At 38.2% G+C, this 25,855-nt stretch overlaps 1 protein-coding gene across 3 annotated transcripts in view; it reads right to left on the reverse strand.

Annotated features, from left to right (window-relative positions):
* Positions 1–880: 880 nt before the first annotated feature.
* The window catches only part of CDK6 (cyclin dependent kinase 6), a 140,811-nt gene continuing 115,836 nt past the window's right edge, over positions 881–25,855 (reverse strand). For all 3 annotated transcript variants that reach the window (XM_069859633.1, XM_069859634.1, XM_069859635.1), the window contains exons 6-8: positions 19,487–19,537; positions 15,420–15,555; positions 881–13,564 (exon numbers count right to left, since the gene is read on the reverse strand). In XM_069859633.1, the coding sequence (XP_069715734.1) occupies positions 13,418–13,564; positions 15,420–15,555; positions 19,487–19,537 (334 nt within the window). In that variant the 3' untranslated portion in view covers positions 881–13,417. The remainder of the gene's footprint in view (positions 13,565–15,419; positions 15,556–19,486; positions 19,538–25,855) is intronic.

Consider the following 25,855-nt stretch of genomic DNA (forward strand, 5'->3'; position numbering starts at 1 on the left):
TTGATTTTCTAGAATACCCAGGGTGTTGAGAAAAACTCTTGCAAACATGAAAAATAGAAAACAATGTTGGTAATTTTCTGTATTTAATATACAATACTTACTGCAATTGTATTCATTTTACATTTTAGCTGAAAGAAAAAAAATAGCTAGAAAGGTGAAGTAAGCCTCAGGAAAGCAGTTTTAAATACAAAACTAATTTTTTTTTGTCTTTTTAATTTCCAGTAATTTGGGAACAACTAAAAAGAACTTGACACCATGAAAATTTTTATTATATGGATTTTCACACTGAACCCTCAGCACCCAACAATAAATACACAACTTTGCTTTTCTTGCACTGCCAGCAGCAAAACGTTCAGTTCCAAAGGACTGTAATTCAGATAAAATACAATATTGATAACCTTCTGTGTGCCTTAATTTAATTTCACTGTATTGACACCTGGTTATTTTTGCAGTCAACCATCTTTACAAACTTGTAAAAGCTAGAGTATGGTATATGGTAAGGTGCATGCTCTGATAAACATCAATGCAGTTGAAGTAAAGTAGCCCCAGCTGAGGGTGTTCTTAAAGCAGAAAGCCCACAGAATGAAATTTGGGACACAGAGCAGGCATGCAATTAGATCAAAGGACTTTGTTTGAAAGTTTGCTAAAGGAGCTCTAGAGTTGTCAAAGTGTCTGCATAATTTGCCAGCCATTCTGTACAGCAGAAACATACTTTTTTTTCCCCAATTTGTTTGTGGTAATCAGCAGCTAGGAGAGGAGAGAGGCTGCGAGATTTCATGTACCACATTGGTGCAGTGCTTTCATATAGTACAGTTTGCGCGTTGTAGCCCTTTGATGTCACACTGAGGACTTAAAGGCAAATCAGTATGTTTGAGTAACAATTCAAGAAATCACTTTTACATTTTTCTGTACCTCTGCAGGTGATACTGTGTTTCACACATAGGTGGTTTTAATGCTGAATGCAAAAAACGTAAAGAACACTGAGTAGTAACTACTAAGCACACAGAACAAAAAAAAAAAGATGCACCTTTAAAAGAAACAGTAACACACGCACCTTTCTATGTTTGTACCCTGATTAAAAGAACACAATGAATTTCAAGTATGAAGTGATACAGTGAAATCATGTCCTGTGAATAGGCATCAATTGTAGTCTAGGTAGTACAGTTTGCACCGTAAGGTAACTTTCCACCTTGCAAAACAAAATCCTACTGCATGTGTAGGTAAAGTGACTTGAAACGCTAAAAATCAATGTGCCAGCTGTTTGGCTGGCACAAGCTAATATAAGCTGAAGAAGTCAACAGGACTATGCTGCTTTCACCGGCTGAGTATATGCCCTATGGTGAATGAAAAAAATATTCAAAACTGCTTGGTATGTTTCCCTTGAATTATCAGAACCTAGACACCTCCAGAGGCAATGATATTTTTTTACAAAAAAAGGGAGGGAGGGGAAGGGAAGGGAAAAAGTAAGGCAAACAGCATTAGAAGCTGTTTCTACTTTCTGAATGTTTTTCATTTCATTTTTTTGTAAACTCATATTGAGAATAAAGGCACGGAGACAGATTTTGATTTGCTAATGAATGTTGGTCTGATGTAACATCAGTTAATAAAGTTACTCTGGATGTGTCTCAGAAGCTGTCGTCACTGTTTGTAGTATTCTGTATATCTGAAATCATAAGCTTTAATAATGCCTTTTGAGAACATAACTTATCTTGCAGATTCTGAAACCAGTATCCCTTGAGAGGTGCAAACAGGCTTAACTTTATACATGTCTTCTGTCAACTTCAGTGGGATTTGTAATGTGTAAGGTAGGCACACATGGAGTGTCAGGAGCAGTAAGAAATGAATCTTATTTCTGATACTTTTCTGTACCAGCATCACACTTTTCTCCATATATAACAATGCCACTCAGTGCACTGCTGAACTTTTGTATAAAAAAGTAATGAATAGAAGTTTCAAGAGAAATAATGTTACTAGAGTTAAGATTTTTATCATGCATTTTCATTTATATAGTATTCTTGCTGATTTACTAAGCTTAAGTATCTTTATTTAGACCTGAGCTGCTCGAGACTGAAATCTGTAAAGTCACAAGGTCAAATTCTTGGTTTAATTTAACTGTAGTCAACGGAGTTATAACAAGAGTAAATTATGCTGAGTGATAGAAAATACTTTGAAACCCAAATCTTATTTCATGCAATAGTCCATGCACAAAAAACTCCCCTAAATTTGCTGCCTTTGTGCTTTTATTTAGCCAACAACCTTACTTAAAGCCCAGATGGGCAACTTTATCATTGCGAAAAACTTTCTTCAATTACATGATGTCACAAAGGCTTGGCTGCTGGCTCAAGCATCTGTAATTGACAGATACCTGTTGGATCCCCTACAGACACAATAAAGCCAAAGACAGCCTATGTAATGTTTTCTATCTTTAATTTTTCAGACAACGTTCCCCCACTATGTGTAAATTATCTCTACAATAGCATTTCAAAGTAATCCTATTTCTTTACATATTAAAACAAACAAAAGTACTCTAAAGCATAAAACCCCTTATAACTGAACGCACATACTACTCTAGTTACAAAACTCAATATACAGTATGAAGCTTATTTATATTTTTTTTGACCTAGCTTTTTGCCTCTCTATGAAACTAGCTCCACTTCAACAATCAAAATGCATACTAAATGCAAATAAACAATAAAGCAGCAAGACTTGACAGATTTTTTGGCAACTACCCTTTCACAGGACTAGTGTGCTTTCATAAAAAATAACATACTGAATTACAATAGCAATAATTTAGGTTAAGGTCAAATAACTTGCAGGTAAATGTCTCCACATCTTCAATAAACACTGACCCCATTTACTGCTGTCTCAGTGCTGTTCTTCACTGTGTCCTCACAACTACAGTCAATGTCTAAAGGAAAGCCTTTTTCTGCAAATACTTTCTGTGAGCACCTATATTCACATGAGTAACTCCTCTCAGCTCTGTGGGACTGCCCAGGTGAGGTATGGTATTCATGTGTTTGCATACTTGGGCTTTCAGACTGAAGAGTATGGAGCTAGTGAGGAAATATAAATACACACTGTTACACAGAAAAGTAGAAGACAGACATACAGACAAAAGCACCTGTGATGCTTTCAGGAGTTGTAATACAAACATAATTTCCAAAGTATACATTTCAACTTCTAAGGCATCATTTTAAGGGTATAAATTTTCTTTAACTAGAGCATTCAAAGACATTATACTTTTAAAACTGTTCAAAGTGATGCAGCTAAATATTACATTAAAAATAAAACCCATACCAGATTCAATGGCAGATATAGACTACTTAAGTGAATTGGAATGAAATGGACCATAAATACATTATTCTGAATGCCTGAAAAGAATTTACAAAGAAATTAAATGGGTGCCTGTGGGCTTGGTTTCAGTGCCAAAATCATACTGCCTTGTGTAGAAAAAAGATTCTATCAGAAAAAAAAAGCAGACATCTTTATATTTTTCTCTATCTTGAGTATTTAAAAAATGTGTTTCTCACTTTAACAGAAGTGACTGCCTTGCCTGTGAAAGGTGCCTGGCTAAGAGTCCTCGAGACTCTTTCAGGCCATGTTTCAATTAGAACCAGCTCTCATTCCTTACCAAAAAGACTGCCATAATGTAAACTTCTTGTGCCCACATTGCTGTGACTCTAAGTAGGTTGTAGGAGGGAGGTTCAGTCTCTGGGAAAAGAGACTTTGAACACTGTGGAGAATGACAGCAAGGTTAATTAACAGTGCAGAATGCAAGAATCTAAACAGAGACCAATGATTCACTTAATAGTGACCACCAAACAGTTATAAAATGGTTAGACAGTGCTGGCCTGCTCTGATTTTAAGCTGGTAAATGACAGTAACGCTTTTCTATTAAACTTATTATGCACATTAGAAAGGAGGATGGTGGTGGTAGAGATGAAACAAAACAAATCAAAACAAAAGAAGGCTGGAAAACCACTGGGCTGCTAGACAGCTAGGGAAAAAAAAGGAAAGGATGGATCAATCTTCATAGTCCCTTCAGCCTTTCATCTTGTGACGCTGCAAGCCTTCTCTCATGTTATGATAGGTAACTTCAGTTCAAAATGTGCATGGCAACCAATATGTTCAGACAAGCACATTTCCACTGAGCTCAGAGAAGCCACCTTGTACAGCCTTGCATCCACAAACTCCTTGTCAGCATCTGATTTCTGATGTACGCTTTGTTGTAGTTGCAACCCACGGCAACAGCCACCTTTGATACAAAAGACTCCAAGATGAAGTCCCTGCAGGATATCGTGATGGATTTTGGGTCTTGCTAGAAAATGATTGAGAAGCACTTCTTATTTGACTAGCACTCTGCAGATGCAGGCTATACTTTGAACCCAGTTTGGTTTGGGTTTTTGATCACTGATGAGGGATGATTATTTGAGATAGGTCAGCATTCACCTGGAATAAATCACTTCGTCCTTTCCCACAGCATGTCCACAATTCACAGTCATTCTTTTTGTGTAGGGAGAAAGCTTTTTCTTATGCGAGTTCTTACAACACTGCTGTCTAAAATGCAAAAAAGTCAACTGTCATAAACACACCGTCCCCTCCAGATCCTGGAAGGATTTTTCCTTGGGAGAATATATTGGAGGTTAAAGTCTGTCTGTGCCTACCTGTGGCAGGGCTCTGTACTTAAAACTGTCATAGCGAAAAGCAAAGGAATGAACTTGATTGCCTGCAGGCATCCAAGTCATCTTGAGAGTTGGGGACCTTGACGTAATGAAGAACTGTTTTGTAGTTGCTCTGCCTCATGCTGGGAGGAAACCTCTCCCTGGGAACAGTGATCTGGAGGAAGGGGAAGGGAGAGGGGCAAAGCAGTGTGAGGCTCGCATTGCTGGTCCTGTTTGTATCCGTTAAAAGTTTCTGTATAACAGAAGCATGATTGGCTGCTCTTGTAAACATGTAATTCACACACAGTTTTCCAGTAATCTTCTATACATAGTAAATAATCTTCTGAATCAAAAATTGTTTTGGCTGATCAAACACAGTATGTTTAATATAATATATTCCAGCTCACCTCTTTGCTTGAATAAATGAGTGTAACAGTAGCACACACTTTGTCATCTTCTACTGTAGCAGAATGGGAAGCAAGAATAAACTACAGTACAAGTCACTGGCTGCCTGCAGACTGAGGGGTTGCCTGCAGACTGAGGGGCTGCAAGAATCACAAGGCAGTAATTTAGCTTACAGCTTTGGAGGTATCAGCAGGGTAGATAAAAGTGACAGGTAATGAAAGTGTCACTGCAGTAAGAGGAAGCAGAGCACTGAAAGACTGTTGAGGAGTAGACTCCCCAGGGCTTCTTTCACAGTGTCAGAGTAGGATGATCTGGGATAATGAAAGGACAGCGTGAGTGGCCAAGTGATCACTATACATATTTAACAAATACCAGAGAACTACTGGTTTCCCATCCTTGGAACTCACTGTGAAATTTGTCTCTATGCCAAGCCTTGTTGCTCACACTTAATGGAAAGACCAAAATTAGCTGCTCTGTGCCAACATTTACCCAGCCACCCCCACAAAGGGACTAAACACACCAAAATGCTACACAGGCCTCATATTTTGTATTTTTGGAGGTGGCACAGCAATAGTTAACGGTAGCTCTCAGGTTGGCACAGTAGCTCAGAAAGCTCCATTCCTGCTGTACAACCTTCTAAAAGCCTTTTTTTTTGCCACGGCAGATGGTTCTGCAGTATTGCTTACACTGGCTGTTGGACAGGCTTGCTGGGGTCTCGAACTTGCTCCTGTAAGATGGTGAACTACTTGGACTGATCCTGTCAAACTTGCATGTGGATAATTTTATCAAAATCCAAGTGCTCACAACCACGCTATTTTGGATTGGCAAAAGATTTTCAGTTTGTGGCAGGAGTCAGCTCACAATGCACAACAGTATCGCACGCTAATGGACACTGTTAGTGGCTCTCCTGCATCAGAGCTGTACATTCTCCACGCCTGCAGCTAAACTCAGGCAGCGTCTGTGCAGATAGCTTAATTTGCTCTCAAGCTGTCTCATAGGGCCTTTTTTCATATCTACACAGAAAAACCTCTAGCTTCTGCAAAATCTGATTTAAAATATAGAGCTGTTGCTATGCTGAATAACTGCACTGCAACTCGTGACTTAATTTGGTATAATGAGTATCTGGAACTAAAATTCTCTGCAAGGGTCTTGCTTTATCATCTTATACTTATGAAAGTGAATAACAGGAGAAAACAAAACGTGGAAAAAAAGTCTTCCCCCTACACTTCTATCTAAATTTTCCACTTATTCAAATCCACTTCCCAAAATTGTCCTGAACTCTCCTAATCTCTGCCCATTTTTCCTATCTTTGCAGCACTTCACAAATTTCCTCCTTCACCTCGCTACTCAAAATAGATCCTAACATTCAAGAACTTTTTTTTTTTTAAAAAGCTGAGGATTTGCATAACATGACATATGTATGAAATACAGAAGAAGAGAAAAGGCTGCATATTGTAGAAACTTAATTGCAAACTCTTTAGGAGTGATTGCATGAAGGAAGCTGTCACTCTGAAAATTCATTTTCCGTTCAGTGGCAGAGACAGTGCTCTTTGGCAGAGTTTAACATAAGCATGTCAATGGGAGCAAGTAGCCATGTAAGCACTAGAAAAATGTGTTTTTCCTGACATGTGGGTGGTCTTAAGGTGCAGAAAGCTAAATAGTGTCGATGCAAATTTAGCTTGCTCATAAATGGACAGCAGCTTGAGAGCTTTACAGTACATCCAGGTAGCATCACCAAAATAAACCACAAGTTGAACATTACCTATTTCACCTTCTCCTTTCAGTCATATAGTATAGGTTGTTTTAGTGTAAATGGACATTAAAATGGTAGTTAGAATAAGTTCATACTTGGATTTCTCCATAAAACTCTTATCAGCTTTGCAAGGTCAGTGAAAAAGTATCAATTTCAATGCATATTTAATACACATTGTTTATATTTACAATTGTCATATTATAAATATGCTCCTTTTCCTTTATCCCAACAGCATTTACCCAATAGTTCCTTAAAATTTCATTTTTAACCTTTATTAAGTGTCAGTTTTTATTTTTTTAAAAAAGAGAAGACAATATCTTTTGTCTGAGCTCCTTTGGAAGCAAAAAAAAAAAAAAAAAAATCTACCCTACCACAATCAGCCAGTATGAAAATATCAATAGCAGAATCTCTTCTCCAGCCATGCGAAAGTCTCATTGATACTGGACTGGATGAAGCCCACCAATATATTCTAAAACAGATAAAATATTTAATCTGAAGGAAAAATGCCATGTGGTTAGGGAGTTTTAGTCTATCTTAGCTGTTTTGCACAGTCTTTCAAAGGAGGCTGGAAGTCTGAATATTGTCCTCTCAAAGGACTTTAGGTCTAAACAAATTTACCACTGACTTTACTCAGAGCAACCTTGGCCTTTTCCATTCAGTAAGCAGAAGGCTCATCTAAACATGGTGCTGGCTAATTTCAGCTTCAGACGGACACATAAAGAACTCATGTTATCTACCTGGCTTTGCAGAATCAATTTTGAGAAGATCCTATTTGATTCAGTTCTGTTTGGGTGTCCATCACTGTCTGAATTAAAAGCATGGACACAATTTCTCAGGATTTTTTTTTTAATGGAATACTGGATTAGTTTCAAAATTTTGAGTATTACAGCTAAAAGAATGACTTTTAGCTGGTTTCTGCAAGAGTCTAATGAACCATTTTTTGCATTACCTGTGCACACTACTACTAAGTTTTTTTAATTGGTCCTTGTATTTTGTATACACTGCATATCAGTATGCAATACTTGCTAAGCTTCAAACTAGAGGGAAGAAATAACATGTAGCAAGAGTATATTTGTCAGTTTATATGCCCACATCTTTCTTCTTTTAATGGCCTAGATAGTTTAAATTGACAAGAAAACTTCTTACTGTTTTACATAAATTACTGGGATTTGAAGTTTACAGAGTCCGGCCCAGAAACCAGAATTATATTACAGCCTTTATCTAGCAACTGGCAAAACAAAGAGATAGAATAAAATAAATAGCTTACAAATAAAACTCCTATTTGAATTGTACAGCCTATTAGACTGTTAAAATTGTAGTCATGAGTTTGCATGCCTGAACTGTATTTGCACCAAAAAACTGGGTATGAAAATGAAACTTGGAAGGTTAAACATATAAAATCCCATTTACTTTTCTACAGATTGTTTCTGAATTTTTTCTTCATGGAAGGTGATGTGTATACTCCAATACTTAGTAATCAAAAAGAAGTAAAAATGATAGCTTATAAGCAGTCAGTTACTGAAGATTTCGCAATATAGCATGTTATTATTCTCTGTGGAAGTAGAAATATATTTGTTAAATTTTCCTGCACAACTGCAGTTTGGAGAACTGTTTTTCCTAATATGCTAGTTTTAAGGAAATCACTTGCACATTAAGAGAAGTGTGAAATCCTGTTAACATTCGAGAAAGACTTTGATATTTATAAGCAGTTTTGTAGCAATAAAATAAATATGTTATGTTCCTAAGCTTGTAATCAAGTCAAGCTTCACGCATAACACAACAAAAGCACTCTAATAGCCTAGTATCTTCTGATTCACATTGTATATAAAAATCAATCTATTCCTGAAACTACTGTATAAAAAAATACTAGCAAAGTGGTTCTATAAAACAGAGTTCTTAGAATATAACTTCCTCATTATTGAACTGTTTCTTATATGTGGAACATAATTAATTTCTATGGCCTTTTAAACCAAACTTTGTGGTTTATGATTCATATACATATTGGACAACTGATGTGTTTTCAGTTGTGAGTCAGATAAGTGCTCCAAGACTAAAACATCATGTTTTCTCTTTATTTTCCATATTAGAGTTGGCCTAATATCTAACAGAAGAGAGAATTATATATATAATAAAACACACTTCTCAAAGACAGTGAGTGAACCTGTGGAAGGTAGCATGGCACAGTATTTTCGTCTTATTCACCAAAACAACCATTGAATGTAAAAACCATGCAAGGGTTACAATGCTGGATACCATCCTCCACGCAGAAGATGCTCAAATGCTACAACTTACTGATTCCTTTCATGTAACAGGCTCTGTACACATAGCACCGAATTTCAATATTTTGCAAACAAGACATCCTCATTTTTTGGTGTGTTTTAGGACAGAAACCACAGAGAAAGGTAGTCTAATGCTTACCATTGTGGACTAACAGGCTGAAAAAAACTGGAGTGTGGGCACAGCCTACACAGAAATAAGCACAAACCCTGTTTTTATAATTTTACTTGACACACAAGTCAACACAGGTGTATGCAAAACTAAGGGTAAGCAAGGAGGTACACAAAGAGATTCTTTTTTAATCAGAGGCTGCCGGACTGAAAGAAGCAATACGCAGACACAGAGGACATTGTCACTGTGTAGCTATTGAAAACTTGGAAGAAACTTGTTGGAAATAGCACCTGTGAGCATCATTGAAACCTCTTTCCATAAGGGAACTGAAGGAGAAGAACTGGAGAAGCAGAGTGAGCGTGGAGACAGGGTGAAGAGAGAAAAGGGCTCCAGATGTATCACTATGGTTCAGCACCTAGCACTTCACTATCTGGCTTTGGTGATTTTTTTCCCTTGGCTATTGGGTCTGCTTTTCCTGCAGAACTATGTAGTACTGATAAAAGTAAGATTTGTGGGAGATGGAAATTGCTCCTTCCATTACTTAGAACACCCTGTTTTCTGCTGAGAAGAGCACAGTGCCTGGTTGTGGGTACTTTAGGAACTAAACATCTATACTTATATTTAATATATTTTTTGTTAGTCAGTGTTTTTTTGGTGCTGCTGAACCGCTCCTGTAGAATGCATCCAGGCATAATTATTGCTAAGAAAAAATCCACTCTGAAGTCTTATTTAAAGGGTGTATGAAGAGCTTTCATCACAGTCTGGAACATGTGCGTTGAGGAGCAATTTCTTTTTCACATTTGCCTACATGCTAAACATATGGTGGTAACGAGTAAAGGTACTCAGATACTAGAGCTATGCCAGTAAAATAAAAAGAGCAAGGGCATGGGCTCGAGCACAGTCTCACAGTTGTCTGTACCGTCTAATTATAAGCATGATGCCTGACATGATTTTAGCCAGTGCCAGCACGTTGCCCAGCCAGAGAACAGGCTTTCTCAGTTTACTAGTGTAAGTGAAACCCCATGGTTTGGCAGGGAAGACTGAAATAAGAGTAAACCTATAGCATGTCAAATGGAATTTCTTCCTAAAGAGATCTTGGAAAGAAGACCATTTGGAGAAGCCATCAGTCCTTTGAATCTAGGCCTTTGCCACCACAAGGACCCCATCAGATAAATCTTTCCCCTAACCCTGCCAAGACAGAACCTGGATTTCTTTTTTTTATTCCCACCATTCCCACTGGAAGGGTGTTCCAGAATGTGACCATTGATGCAGCCCTTCTCAAGCTATTCTCCTGAATAACCCCATTTATAACCTGATCCTATATTAGGCAACATACAGCAACCGCATTGCAGAAGCTCTGCTTCCGATTCCATAAGCCAGCCTCTGCTTTTCTCTACTGCTATTTGAGCTCTTCTTCTGATACTACAGATTGGGAAATACTACTCCAGTAGTTAAGTTCCTTGTGATTTCCATATTATCATTAGTTTTTGGTCCAACACTAACCTTTTGCTTAAAGCGTTCTCTTCCTTTCTCCTTGTTTTGCTATCCTACAATAAGCAATCACATTCTTTTCTAGCCTTTGCTTTGCTAAGCTTAATACAACAAGCTCTTCTAACGTGGAACAGATGTACATCTCTCTCTGAGAGTTTTGAGCCTAATTTGGAAATATCCCTTCTTCCCCTGTATTTTGACCCTATGTTAGTTGTTGGAGAGCTCTGACAGCTGCTGGAAAGCCATACCAGCTGAATGCTCTGATAAAGTATGTATGATAGCGTGGTGCTGGGTAAAATGTGGAATGTCTTAAAAAGCGCTAAACTGTGTAGAAAATTTTTCTTTTTGTTACTGTCACAAGAATCTCCTGAATTTTGGCTCTGTTCACTGTTTTAATTAGTGTTTAAAAATGCCCATCCTTTTCTGTGAATGGTAAAACCTATTCCCTCCAGGTCCATTGACCCATGGAGGATGAGGGCTAGGACAACACCAGTGCAGTGGGTTTGTAGTTCCCCTTGGATGCAGGAACAGAGACAATGACAGAGGCAAGGCCAAGATTAGAGGGTTAGCAGCCATGACCACTCCCTGGCCTTCAGCTTGCTGCTTGTAGAGCTTCCAAAATTCTTGCGTTACGCAGTTGTAGTACCTCTGTGTGCAGATGCCTCTTGCCAATTTTCAACTTGCCTGTTCATGCTGGTAGGTTTTGCATAGGCATCATTCTGGGCATGAAGAAAAGCACAGGCCACTGCATGCATGTGTGCAAGTGGTCCTTTTAAAATCTGGCTTATTTAAAACAGACCTAATTTAACCATATGCCACACAGTTCTGTGTCTAACAGTAATGAAATGATTTATCAAAGAGACAGATAAGAACCACTCGCTATCCTAGCAATTGACCATGTCCCAGACAGTGCAGATAACTGAAACAGAGTTAACAGTGAACTTCACCACAACAGCCAGTCTATCGCAGGACTAAGAAAGCTGCCTACAAGCTCCCACGCCACAGCTGGAAATATATTGCTTAACTCACTGATAAGGACCTGCTTCTGACAAGCATTCTATGAATGAGGATATAATGCTGGCTCACTAGCTAGACAAGTTGAAATAGAGATGAGGATGAGAGAAGTCTAAGAGATTATCCCAGAAGAAAGCAAAGCTAGCTGCCTCACTTACCAACAGTTGTAGTTCAATAGTGTATATTCATGGTTGTGTGGTAAAGGTTAACTCACTGGACCAATATTTTCCCCCAAGTCATATCCAGGTAAATGCACTAACGTCATGCTAGGGAACAGCATTTATGGATTTAAAATATTTCTTCTTTTTCCCTAGTACAGTATTAAAAAAATAAAAGCTTCTTTTTAAAATACTGAAAATATATTTTAGTTAAGGTAAAAATACTAAATATAAAAATTTAACGTAAAATTTAAAAGAACTGTGCTATAAAGGCATGTGAATTGCTTAGTTATTTTGACATTCAATAATGGCACATTAACCCTAGAGGATAAGCATGTGCCAGCATACCCACATGGTGGTTTAGGAAAGAAGCTCATGCATTTCTGCATAGAGAACAAGTCTGCTGAATAAATGACATCTGAGGGATTTTTGTGACAGTAATGTTCATGCACTTGTGATACATGAGGGGGTGTTGTAGGTAAGGCAGCACAGTACACAGCATGCAATTCAGCACATATACACGTCTGTGCTTATTACAGGTATAGGATTCTCTGCTTCTGAACTGGAAATGTGTTTTTTATTTTCCTTTTTGGCTGATAATCAGAACAGGTTGAAGGTGAAAATCTGTATTGATTTCATTGGCTCTGCTCATGTCTTTGAGCTGCATATCAGAAAATTCAAAATGAGAAAATGTGCTTGCAGCTGTTGCCAGGGGAGAATCATGGGTTAGATGATGGGCTAGAATATGCATGGGCTCCAACACAAATTGGCTGTTAGGAAACCAAAAAAGTCTTTAAGAACAGCACTCTAGAAGGCTTTTAAAACTTGTTTTTTTGCAACATGCACACAAACATAGCTAGATTATAACTCGTTTGTGTATGAAAAAACCCTAAAAGTTGCGACATTTGTTATAATCACCATCATCTGTTATTTTTATCGAGCAATGAAATTATAAAATAATCCATCCAGGTTTTCAAGTGGAGAAGCACCTGCACATATGCTATGAATCAACAGTAGATGGATGTATTAATGCATGCATCAGTTAACTGCAGGTTGCAGAAATCTGATTATTTCAATGCCATTCTTTAAATACCACTGTAAGAGATCACATGATAATAATTATAATAAAAAAAAAGTACCAAATCATGCTTCAGCAGCTAGAAAGAGAAAGATTGCATCATGTTTTGGCAATGACTCGACCATCCTACTTCACACTGGCAGCATTCAATACTAAAAGGATAAAATGCCAGCAAAACCTGTCAGCAGCTTCTCTTCGTCTGGAGTCTTCCCAGGTAGATACACAAAACAAAGCCAAAACAAACATAAAGCTGCAAAGGGAGCAGGTCAAAGCCCTCCCCCTTGTGTTGCTCTGATGAAAGTAAACTAGATTGATTTCCTTGGATAAGCTCGTCACAATCCCAAAATAAAAGATAAGTGCGTAAAACCTCCAAATAACGATCTTCACTACAACATCTATGTGGTTTGTATGGGACAGTGGCCTTGTCAGCTACATGTCTTGTTCATTTGTGGTTCATCTTCAGTCAGGACTATGATGCATTCACCTCACTGGAGTTTTGGCTGGATGACATGTGAGAGTCCAGATTCTCCTTGCATTTCTCCAGATCATGGAAATATGGGTGAGAGAGGGCAACATAGGCAGATATTCTCTTGGCTGGATTGAACGCTAAGCATTTCTGTAAGTATGAAAAGAAGTTGGTTTTAACTTAAATGTAAAGTTAATAGTGCTAACGTTGCATATATACATTAATGCATGCCAGCTTTAAGTTACGACTAGTGTGAGATACAACAGGGTTTCAGTTGGTGGTGCACAGTAAAATGACCATTGATATTAAAAAAAGCAGTGGAGTCATAGTATATGAATTTAGCACCCCCGAAGCTAGTTGAAAATAACAAGCTAGAAAATCCAGGTATTCGCAGTTTGGGAAATCCCAGAATTCAGGTTTTCTTGAATTCATATGCACAGAAAATCTGTTTCACAGACTGCGGGGAGCAACTACTCATGAACAAGTTTTGAATCCTGTCAGTGTTCAATGTGCTGTTCTTTTGAGGTTATACAAACATGGATGGCATCATAAGGTATATCTTAACTCCTAGGCTCAGCATTTCTATAGGTGTTGGCTCTTTCACTTTATAGCTTTCATATGCTCATGTTTTGTATTCAGTTTCTTCCACTTCTTCCTAGTTGTACTTTGCTTCCCATCTTTCCAGATGCTTACTGAAGCCTGTGTCCAGCCAGCCAGAAATCTCCCCCATAGACTTGCGTTTTATACCTTGCTCTTCTCTTTCCCTTAATTTTCCCCCAAAAAGTCTCACCTCCAAAGTCCCTTGTCTAACCACTTTCTACTCCTACTCTTTTTTCTTGTATAGGAATTTCTATAATTTAACTTCCGAAATTTAATTCGATGACTTCCAGTCCTTCTCTTCCCTTTCATACATGGCTCCTAGTTCTCATCTTTTTGCCCAACAAGAACAGCTTCCTTTCCCACCTCACCTTCTAAACATAGATATTTCCCTTCTTCCTTTCTCCCATCTTGCCTCACACTCATTGAGCTCTTTGCAATATTTCACTCCTTCTTGTTCCCAAAATCTAATTCTTGTCCCACGTCTACCTTCCATTTCCAGGCTGTCTGCAAGTATAAGAGATGTGTATCTTCCCTGTCATTTCAAGTGTCCAGATGCAGTCCAGCTTACTGCTGCTGGGAGCTGCAGTCATGAGGACAATGGAGGACAATTTGCTGTTCTATAGAGATAACTTTGGCTGGCAATAATTCCTGAAAGGATACAGCAAGTCTTTCAAGAGTTGCACTGAACCCACTCTACCATTCTACCCATATGAACCAAGATCTTTTGAAGGCTTCCAGAGAACAAATTTAGGTAGATTTCAACAAGCAGGGCAAAAGACAAACTGAGGCAAGGCTATTTGCTATATTTTATTTCAAGACTGAACTTCAGGGCTGGCATTTATAACATATCTGTAAAAATGACGCAAATAATTTAATTTAATTCAGTGTTACTAGTTGTACCACTGCAATTTGTTTACTTCTCTTTAATCCTGCCATTTTTAAGAGGCAGCAATTGGTGAATTCCAAATCTCAAGATTTCAGCATTCAGTAGAAGGCATGCAGATGTAATCTGCCTTGACAGAGTATTTTCTGCTTTATATTGGGTCCACTATACCATGAAAAAATGCAGACCAGTTTTTGTACTCATGTCAGGCTTATACTATAACAATGGCTTAATCAGTGGCACAACAGCAGTCAGCGATAAGGGTAAGATCTAAAGCCAGATCAAATAGGTACTTTCCCAGCATGGTTTCCTGGTATCTAACTTTTCTCAGTTCTGACTCCTCTTGATCAAAGGTGGTGTCTTTGTGCTGATGTCCCTCAGGTTTATATGAAATTGCCTACCTACTTTTGAGCTTTTCTTTGCTAACTCCACTAAATGGAAACACAAATATTTCTTGGAATGTTGCATGCACAGTGGGAACTATTAGTCATGCAGCTTGGAGAACAACAAGTAGAAACTCACAAGAAGCAGGTCTTTGCCCAATTCATCAATATCTGGTACAAATTTTTCAACAGGTTGTGCGGGTCTGGAAGTGAAAGCATTTCTTGGAAGGGCAACATCATTAGGCCAGTCTTCTTCTTCTGGGAGTCCAATTACACTGTGCAGGGAAAAATATAATGTTAGGTATGAACATTTGTACAGTCTCCCCTTTACATTGATTATACTAAGTGGCAGTTTACTTTACAAGTAAGTGTTTTCATTTAAATGAGATCAATTGTACAGCAGAGCACTGATCTCTGTGAATAGAGCGTGATAAGTGCAGGATTTCACTGCGCTTGGTAGAAAACATTTTGTGGCCAGCATGATTTTCTGGCCTAGGTCTCAGTTTTCTGAGTCTTTTTGTTGCAAAAGGGCTGAGTGCTTTGGAAGGAAGTTGCTCAGCTCTTGACTGGATGGTGTAACATATGTCACTCCAGGATGATTAAAAGCAGCAAGTTTCAAAGGGGAATTGCATGCAAGGATCTTTATTCACAAGAATAGGGACTGAGAGAAGAGCGTGGGTCAAGATGAGGGTAAGGCAATAAAAGGGATGTTTCAAAATGCTTCAAAGCTATGTGCAGTAATTGTTGCCCAAACTTAAAAAATTTATTTGCTTCACAATACAGGTTTTAAAGTCTCAGTTCAGCAGCGACATAGGATTTGAGCGTTTTTATGTTTTTCCTTTCAGTTGTAGTTTATTTTTCCTTTAACCTTTAACAGAGTATTTTAATTTCTTTTAATAACTTATTTCTTTATTCTTTAATTCCTGGAAGATATTTATTCTTATGAAATAGTCACATTGAGGTTTAAAACAAAAATAAGTGAAATAGCAGATAAACATCCAACATTGGACCATGACTCATACATTTCGTGTTTTAGTCCGATGCTAATATTTATGAGGTTGAAACACCAGTTTCCGATGGAAATCCTGGAAAATACCATCCAGTACTTGCCAGGTTTCAGGGAAGAAAATTTTTATAGTCTATAAAATTTAGATTTTTAATGGAAACACTAAGAGGGTAAGACAAGAAGGAACATGAAAAACCATCAGTGAAGGCTTGGGTCCGCACTGAGCCCAGTGCCACTAGGGAGCAGCATTGAACTTCTTACTGAGGTTGGCAGTAAGACTGGGGGGAGGCCTCGGGCCAAACACTTTCATGTAAATAATGGGATGCCTCAGTGAACTTAGTGGAACTACTCCATGGCTGCCTAAATGGATTTTAGACTGTAATTTGGCTCACCTAAAGTACCTCTGAAAATTAATATGCCCTCAAAGCAACAGCATGGCTAGAAGGGCAAAGCGATTAAAATCTCAGGACAGATTAATTTCACTGCATCAGAAGATATCACAGCTCTTGGGAAATTACAAGTTAAATCTGTATGAAAAATCAAATTCGACTTTCATCATCACGGTTACGGTGGGGCTATGGGGCAACTTCCTTGCCCATGGTGGCTAAAGCCATGTGATGAGCTGTTTGAAGACCTGGACCCATATTAAATATAATGCAAACAGCATCTAGGAAGATGGGGTAGTTAAATATTTTAAGTAACAATGAAGCTTAACCTGCCATTCAAATGTGTTTTGTTAGTCCCAGGTTTTTTAATGTTCGCACGAGAGAGCACGAGCAGGGCAGAATAAGCACAGGCATAGGCAAAGCTAACAAAAAGAAACAAGAAGGCAGCCTGTCAGGTAGGGTGGACAAAACCAAGAGTGGAAAAGAGAGATATTTTTAGTTACACACTCACTTAGTACTCAAAACTCTTAACAATGAGTGTCTGAGTAGATGCCCTCACTCTGGTCTGGAAGCACTGCCATTTCAGTGACTAAGTTTGGGAGTATCTTGGATGAGTTTCACCTCCTGCCAAAGGTTCAGGCCTGGTCTTGAGAAGTGCTGAGTACTTTCCACTCCCATTGATGACAACGGGAGACAAGTCTGCTCAAACCATTGCAGCATTTAGCCTGAAATCTATGAGGAATCCCACACACTGACGGTGTCCTGGAAAAGCAGGAAATTGTTTTGGGACACTTCCGAGGTATTTACCCTCAAAAGTGGTGGAATTTTACCTGATGCAAATTAGAATGCACACATAAAACAAAGGTAGACCACAGCCCCATTATCTGAAAGAGTGCATCAGTCCAGACTGCACGAAAATCCCGAAACTATCAAATTAGTCTTGAGAATGAGCCACTACCGTAGAAAGAAACAATCCTCCTACAAGAAGAGCTATCCCTAACTGTAGGGGGGTCTCCAGCTGTGAAAACACAAAATAAACACTATTTAGCATACCCGCCCCCTGCCCCCAAACCCAAGAAATAAACTTTTGAACTGTTTAAATATAACTGCACCAAAGAAGCAAACCCAAACTTTTTGTTTTTTAAGTCGATGTGTAATAAGGAATTTCTCATAAAATTAGCAAGGCATTTTCTCTTCTTGATGAATTCTTTTCTATAGGTAATCTTGGTCCCTAGGGATGGAAAGAGCTCTGTTGGAAGCGGCTGCTAGCAGCTATGTATTTAACCTTTAGTCCAGTTCCCTTTGATTTTCCCCCTGAAATGTCATAAATGAATCAAAATCCTTAAAAAAAAAATCACAGCTATGTCTTTCAATTATAAGATATGTTGCATGTATCAAAGCTGTCCTTATTCAATAAAGCAGAACATTGTATGACTAAAAGAGTAGATTTGGCAGAAGAAAAACTAAACTTTAGGGACTGATTTTTCTGGATCTGGCAGGAAGAGCTATTCAGCGCATGACAAATTAACCACGCAAGTGAGTCACATACACTGGTATGGTATGCAGGAAAGGGAAGTCAACTGTGTGAAATCAAGACCTGCAATTTAGGAACCTCATGTTAAATAATGAAAATGCTTAGGAACAGATCTGTTATGACTTCAGAACAGGAAAAGGTTAAACAGAGAAATTCATTACTTGTTCTGTTTAAGCTTTTCGCCCTAGAATTTTTACTACCTTCTCTTTGGAATATCTTCAAGAGAATAATGTTTCAGCTTTTTCTCTCTTACTCCCTATCTATTTCTTATTTCATCCAGATCCCTGTATCCCTGCAGTCCCTCCATATGGAAAGGGAAGACAGAAGTGCAGAGGCAAATGGGCATTCATTGTCTGGAGAGGAACCAGCCCTATTTGTCTTTTATTTCCTAACTACATGCTATGTATATCAGTCACACAGTTCTTACAAATTCAGAAATATTCCTTGCTCTTAAGAGCTTTTACAAGAAAAAGTCATATAATCTTACTTATCATATTGGTAATATCAGTAACTTATTTTTTCCAATGTTTTTTCACTAAGAAAACATTTTGGAAGAGAATTATTCTACCTCAGAGAGTTTAGAGCCACCCCACCTCCTCCACAAATTTGAAATAGCTGAAGAAGAAAACCACAAACTCCTGGAATTGTAAAATGGTTTTAAAATAAAGCCAATTAATTCATCTCTGAAAAAGCACATGTTAAAATGCTGATACTCCTCCTGTTCTCACAGTTATCTTCCCAAACAAAATATGGACTGTTAATAATTTTAACAAGCTACATAGTATTTTTTAAAAGCTAGAATATTTTCTTATGTACAGAAACTTTTCTGCAAAAAAGCTGTTTGCAGTAATTTTAAAGATTTCAGTTTAATAACAATTTTCAAGTATTCTAATGTTGTTTTCTGAAATACATAAACTGCTGAAAAATAAAACCTTTGTGTTTGTTTACATTAAGAGAATCTCTTGGATCTAACTGTCTAGGAATATGCAGGAATGCTACATGCACAATAGTTTAAGAGATTTTAAAAGCCCAAAACAGAAGTCTGTCATAACTTCCTGGTGAAGGCTGTTAGTTCTGCAGAACTGTATTCCATGTTGTTTCCTCCTCCCCCTCTGACACGGAATACACGGAAATATCATGTTGTATACAGTAGCAGTAGGAAATATGTTCTAGAAATACTTTGTTCTAGACAGAATTACTGCATAAAAACATGGCAATGAAACCTCATAGTATTTCAATATTAAACAGGTATTGACATAATGCAATTAACTATTACTTACTCAAAGATTTTTCCTAGCTGATCAACATCTGAATTTCCACGGAAGAGTGGTCTGAAAAAATAAAGAAATATTTTAAGATATGACTTTAATTAATGTGAATTTACATTTGTCATTGACAGCTGCCAACGTAAGGTGAAAATGTGGGGTTTTCTGGAGACCTCGCTTTTTCTGCCTCCATGTTTTATCCAGTCTGAGTGTACCTTTCAAGTGTCTACTAAAACTGATGAGAAAGGGCACAGATGCAACATTTTTTTAATACGCTACTTTTGAAAATTTAATTGCATTCTTTAACACAAATGAAATAACTTTCTCTCAACTAATACTATCCTATGAATTATATCATTAACAAAACAGTTTTCACTCTAAAGAACACACTTAAATAGCTGTTCAGACAGACAAAAGCAGAGTGAATATCATGCAATTAATTTAAACATAATAAAATTCGAGATGAACCATTATGGACATAAATTAAAAATTAAATTTCTTGTATCCTGTATATTGGAAGTGTGCTCCTAATTTTTAAGAAGTCAAATAAATAACAATGGATTTATGAAGGTCTGTGAAGAATGAAGAGTGAAACGGTACAGAATTTACCTTGAAGGAGAGGAATGCTTCTGCAGCATAAAGATATGTTCAGGAAAGAAACAAATTAATAGGCTGAATGTCCAAAGGCTTTCAGAAAAAACAGCAACTAAAAATACTTTCAGAGAGTGGTACACACTTTGTCTTTCGGAAGTGCAATTTAAAATACTTTCACTTATCCTTTATAAAATACTAACATCGCATAAGCACCTAATTAAAATATGGAATTCAGATTTGTATTGCTGTATGGCTGTATTGCTATGTCTGCGTTGAATTCAGTAAGGTGTGATCAACCGCCCAAGTTTATGTTTTAACTCCTGAGACACTCCAACAGATTGCTGACAGATGATTAAGGATCCAGCCAAGAATGAGGGTATCTGTGAAGATCAGGCCCCAGATGTTGCGTACTACTTTGGTTCAACAAATGTTAGATTACTCAAAAAATGACATTCGGGGACACTGCAAACTGAGATACTGACTTGGGTCAACTGACAGCCAGGCTGCCCCTCTCTCCCGAGCACAGCTCTCAAAATGAACAGTTAAAAGTTTCCAGAACTGTTCAACTGCGCCCTGGTGACTCGACAAACAATGCAGATTATCATGTTGCCTCTGGCAGCTCTTGGTTATGGAGAAGCATCAGTTCCCCTGCCTCTTTCTGCATACTCCCTTTCCTCTATCTGATACAGGCCCTTAACTGCTGTGACAGCCAAAGACATCATTTCACTGTTGCTCTTCATCGGAGAATATCTCTCCCATTGACACTGGGAGAACAAGGAATATTCAGCTATAGTGCTTCCCCTCTCATTGCCCATATGCAGGAGCAGGTGTAAGATCTGATCTCCTTTTGCTAACCATGAGTTAATTCTGAAAAATGGTGCTTTACATCTTGACCCTCACACAGACAGTAGAGCTCCATGTCACTGCCTGTCTTTTGGGTCCACACCAAATACAGTGTGTAGACCTCGAGCACTGTAACATTCATCTGGTAGACAAAATAATGTCTGCAGAAATCTGTGCTACCAAGAAAAGGAGCAGAGCAATAATTAGCAGACATGCTGACCATTTTTGATGAACTAAACATGTGTTTTATCTCCTTCATATTTGCTGCTGTTCAGGTCAACTTATACTGCAAACTGCTTTGTGCAGAAACCCTAAGAGAACAATTACATCAAGTTTGATTTGAAAACATATGACATCTGACTGAATGATGAGATAAAAGGTGGTAGCCAGTTATTTGTCCATAAAGAGCTTTATTTGTTTTCACTCCGAATAAATTATAAATAACAAATAACAAATAATGGCATGTGCTGCTTCTACAAAATAATCCCAACAACCCAGCATCTACTTCTGCTGTGAGTTTTGAGTCTGATTTTCAAAGTGCTCAGTAGCTACAATCCTGGTATTGTTTGTTTTAGCAGACACACTCCATATCTGCTGAAGTCTGATAATATGACAACCTTAGACATTTTATGGAATGACTGCCTAAAATTATTAACATACGGTTACTTTGAGCATTTAGTTTTGTCTCCAGCATATTGGGGCCCTTTAAACTAGTAAAATCTACACAATCAAATAATCCTATCCATGCAAATGGGAAGCTGAATTAATGTTTTAAAATGTATGCTAGACCTTGTGTTAATGTGAAAGCTTGGCAAAGTGAGTCTCGTTCGCAAATCACCTTAGGCAGTGTCATGCTAAAACAAGTATGATTCTTGGGACTTTTAAGGGAGGTTTTTCCCATCACTGTTGCTGTCTCAGATTCACTATGGGCTCAAGTGAGAATTTAAATTCTTTTGAATATATAATTATACAAGACAAGGTGACCTTCCAACATACTTTGGTATCTCATCATAATGAAGTGTTATTAATTCATCTTTCAGCCTCATATCCATCCCGCCATCACGACTACAACAGAATGCAAACTCCAGGCTAGGCATTACAAATGTAATGAAATTTGCCTCATGAATTTTGGCTAGAGGTTCAATTGGAATATTGGACAGATGACTGGGGAAGTAGATCCACTTAATCAGCAGCTGTACGAAGATCTCAGCTCACATTTTGGCATTAGTTACTCTTTAGTAATGACTTGTCAGCACTGCAAGGCCAGTACACATAGAGACTTTCACCGCAAGCTGATAATTGTCTTGAATTCTACTCTTAAGGTGGACATCAGCTCTCCCAGTACCACTGAACTGAGAGCATACTCAGCAGCCACAGAAATGTAAAATTTCACCTTTGTTCTCAATATCTGTCACTTGACTCACTCACCCAGTCACTCCCTGAGGTTTATATATACAAACTGAATCCAGAAGCCCTTACTTGAGGATACTTTCTCCTCTCTGTGATTATAATCTGTGTAAGACTGGTTAAACTCTATAAGTCTGATTTTGCAGAGTTCCTTATTTTTTCCTTGGGAAATGCATGGAGATGGATTTGTCTCCTATGTCAGAAGATATGAGTCTGTTCTCTGACTTTAAAGAATTCCTAAAATCTCTGTGTGTTCATCTCGGGAAAGACGAAGATTCCAGTGGAGGAAAGGGCTATCCGTAGGGATTCACTTGTCTTTTTTGTGATTCCTTGATCCTCTCAACCTTCCCTGATTTTGCTTTGTTCTGAGGGCTCCAACACCATTGCTGTCAGAAAACTCACATTTGAGTTGGGAAGAAGCTGGGATGAAAAGACTTACTGTGCACCTAAGACATTTAATTTCCCTTTTTGCTCAAGAAGACTCAGATGTTGTGTCCCCACAATCTCCTATTTTTTTCATTGTTGCTCCTCTGCTTTTTTTTTAGAGAGAGGGGAGGAGGGAAACATTACAAGGCCATCTGCAGGTGTCAGTCTTGTTTGACCACTCATCCTCCAGGCCTTCAAACTAGACAGTTATCCATTGCCTCTGACATGGTGTCCACTGAATGGAGTAAAACCCCTTTCATGTCTAATGCAGGACCAGGATGTCCTTAGCCTACAGATACAAAGATGAGTTGGAAGCACCATATTAATATACATTTGTCCCTTAGTTCTCAAGGTACAAAGAGTGCAGTTGCACAATTAAATGACATTATGTATGAGTCTGCACTGTAACTGATTTCACAGGATATATCTATCTACCTTTTATATGGCAGTCCATCACAAAGTTGCATATAACTCCTGGGATGCATGAGGAACAGTTGCCAGGCAGGTGATCCTTCCCCTCTGCTCAGGACTGGTGAGGCCACAGCTGGAGTGCTGAGTCCAGTTCTGGGCTCCCCAGTGTAAGAGAGACAAGGATGTACTGAAGAGAGACCAGCAAAGGGCCGCGAAGATGATTAAGGGATTGGAGCATCTGCCATATGAAGAAGGGCTGAGAGAGCTAGAGCTGTTTAACCTAGAGAAGAGAAGGATCGGGGGGGATTTTCTTAATATATATATATGAATACCTGAAGGGAGAGTGCAAAGAAGACAGAGCCAGGGTCTTTTCTGTGGTACCCAGTGACAGAACCAGAGGCAATGTACAGGAATGGAAGCACAGGAGGTTCCATCCGAACATAAGGAAATACTTTTTTACTGTGAAAGTAACTGTGCACCAGCATAGGTTGCCCAGAGAGGCTGTGGACCCTCCCAACTTGGAGATATGCAGAAGACATCTGCTTTGCCATCTGTTTGCCATCTGGTCAACCAGTTCTAGGTGGCCCTGCTTGAGCAGGGTGGGGTTGGACCAGATGATCTCGAAAGATCCCTTCCAATGTCAACCATTCTGTGATTTTGTGATAATATAGAGATAAAAATACATGTGAAATAAGGTTGCAATGTAAAACCTCACAAATCTTGAAAAACTACCACTGCTTATAGCTTAGAAGGACTCGCATCACTAATCTTCTGGCCAAAAAGCTCTCATGCTTATATGTGGCTGAACAAATTAGATTTCACCGTTCACCTACTTGAGACTCATTTTTCTTGTCCAAAAGAGTACAATCAACTCATGTTGTTGTTTCATGCTAAGTTTAACCTTCACTGAATAGTCTATCATCTATCTGAACTGGATATTGGTGTAGAAAATGTCGAGTATTTTCTTTTATAGACACTGTGTTTCATGTCTGTGCCACTCAGTAAAAGGTGATATAAACATTTCTAAGAAAGTCTCCATGAAAAAATTTTCCTTGGTCCAACTCCACAGACATGCCAAAGCAATTCTAGAAGTATTGTATGCAATAACAATGCAATGACACTCAAGTGATAAATGAGGGCCACAATACTTCTAGACTTTACTTTCAGCCTTTTGTCTACAAAGCAAAGAGGGTCTGTAACTTTTCATAAGAAGAATTTTCATTAACATAGAAATTAAAGATATCAAAGCACTGCTCTAGTCTATATTGCAGTGCAGACACAAGTTAAACAATAGCCTAATAAAATCATACACACTGAGGCACAGGAAAAGAATCTGCAGGTTTCTTGATAGCGGCTGATGTTTTGAATCTATTAGTGACATTCTGATTGGAAATTTCTGACACTGGATTATTAAGCTACAGGTAAAATGGACACCTGGAAGAAAGGTCATGTAAAAAAAAAACTGCATTGGAGAGGGAAAAAGGTCAAGAAATTATCTTTCTAATCAAAACACGTTGCAGAGCTATCATGACAATTCTAGAGTTGTAAATACAACTGCCTCCAAGATGAGACAAGCTGTGTATCTTTCCAGATATGTAAGAAATCACTTCCAAAGTAACTACCTAGATTCTTTTTGCTATCCATCTGCTCAGTGTGGAGACAACAGCAGCTGGGAATTCTATCCCCTTCATTGTTATCACAGAAAAGCAATAAGGATAACCCCTTGATCGCCGACTTGACTATATACAATATTCGCAGTGAAAAGTCTGTATATAGGTAATCCACATGTGCTCAGTGAAGTCATACAAGACTCCCTAAAATCAAAAAAGCATCCTGGGTGGGAAAGGTACACCTTGCTTTTTGGCCAAGTAGGGCTTAGACAGTCTGGCTGAAGATATGTCAAGGAGAAATGCTGGGAAGAAGAGCAGTGATTTCAGAACAGGTAGCTGCTACTTGAAGGCATTAGACAAGATGGGGGAGGTGTTGAAAGTCCATGATAATTTGACATAGTGGAGAGAAAAATCTGAAGAGAAAGAATATAGCAGCAGTTCATAGAAGTGATACAAGGAATTCTAAATATCGGTAAAGTTGTAGTAGTTAAGTCTAGAAGTTTGTATGTCTGTGTGTATAAAAGCAACAAGGTGATGGTGAAGAATATATATACAAAGAAGCTTAAGCCAAGAAATATTTGCCAAGGAATCCTGCATCACGCCATAGAAAACCTGCCAAGTTACATAGCCTGTAACTCACAAATGTATATAAATGATGTGTGCTTTTTTTTTTTTCATATTACAAAATGCCAATTTTGTAATATGGCTAGCAAATATTTTTTTTCAGATTCTTAGTTAACTGTTATGAAGAAAATATTTTTGGTTTTAGAATTAAAAACAAATAAGACCTAAAACTAGAGTTGTGAGATGACTAGAAATAACATGATCTGGACTGTCCTGTGGAAACCTTAATTCAGAGGAATTATTTCTGAGATGATTCCTCACTTTTGTTTGCATCACTGCTTCTCTTTTGACAGAGCCCCTGGACAAGTCTGTACTGCAGGCACAAAAAGGGAAACTGAGGCAACTTAAAAGGAAAAAATATGTATCACTGTTGAAAGATGAAGGTCCTTGGCCTCTGATAGGTAAACTGAATATGGTACAGTATAAAACTTTACTCTGAAAACAGGCCACTGCTGACAACACTGCACAC

Source organism: Phaenicophaeus curvirostris, chromosome 6 (assembly GCF_032191515.1).
Source record: "Phaenicophaeus curvirostris isolate KB17595 chromosome 6, BPBGC_Pcur_1.0, whole genome shotgun sequence".
NCBI lineage: Eukaryota > Metazoa > Chordata > Aves > Cuculiformes > Cuculidae > Phaenicophaeus > Phaenicophaeus curvirostris.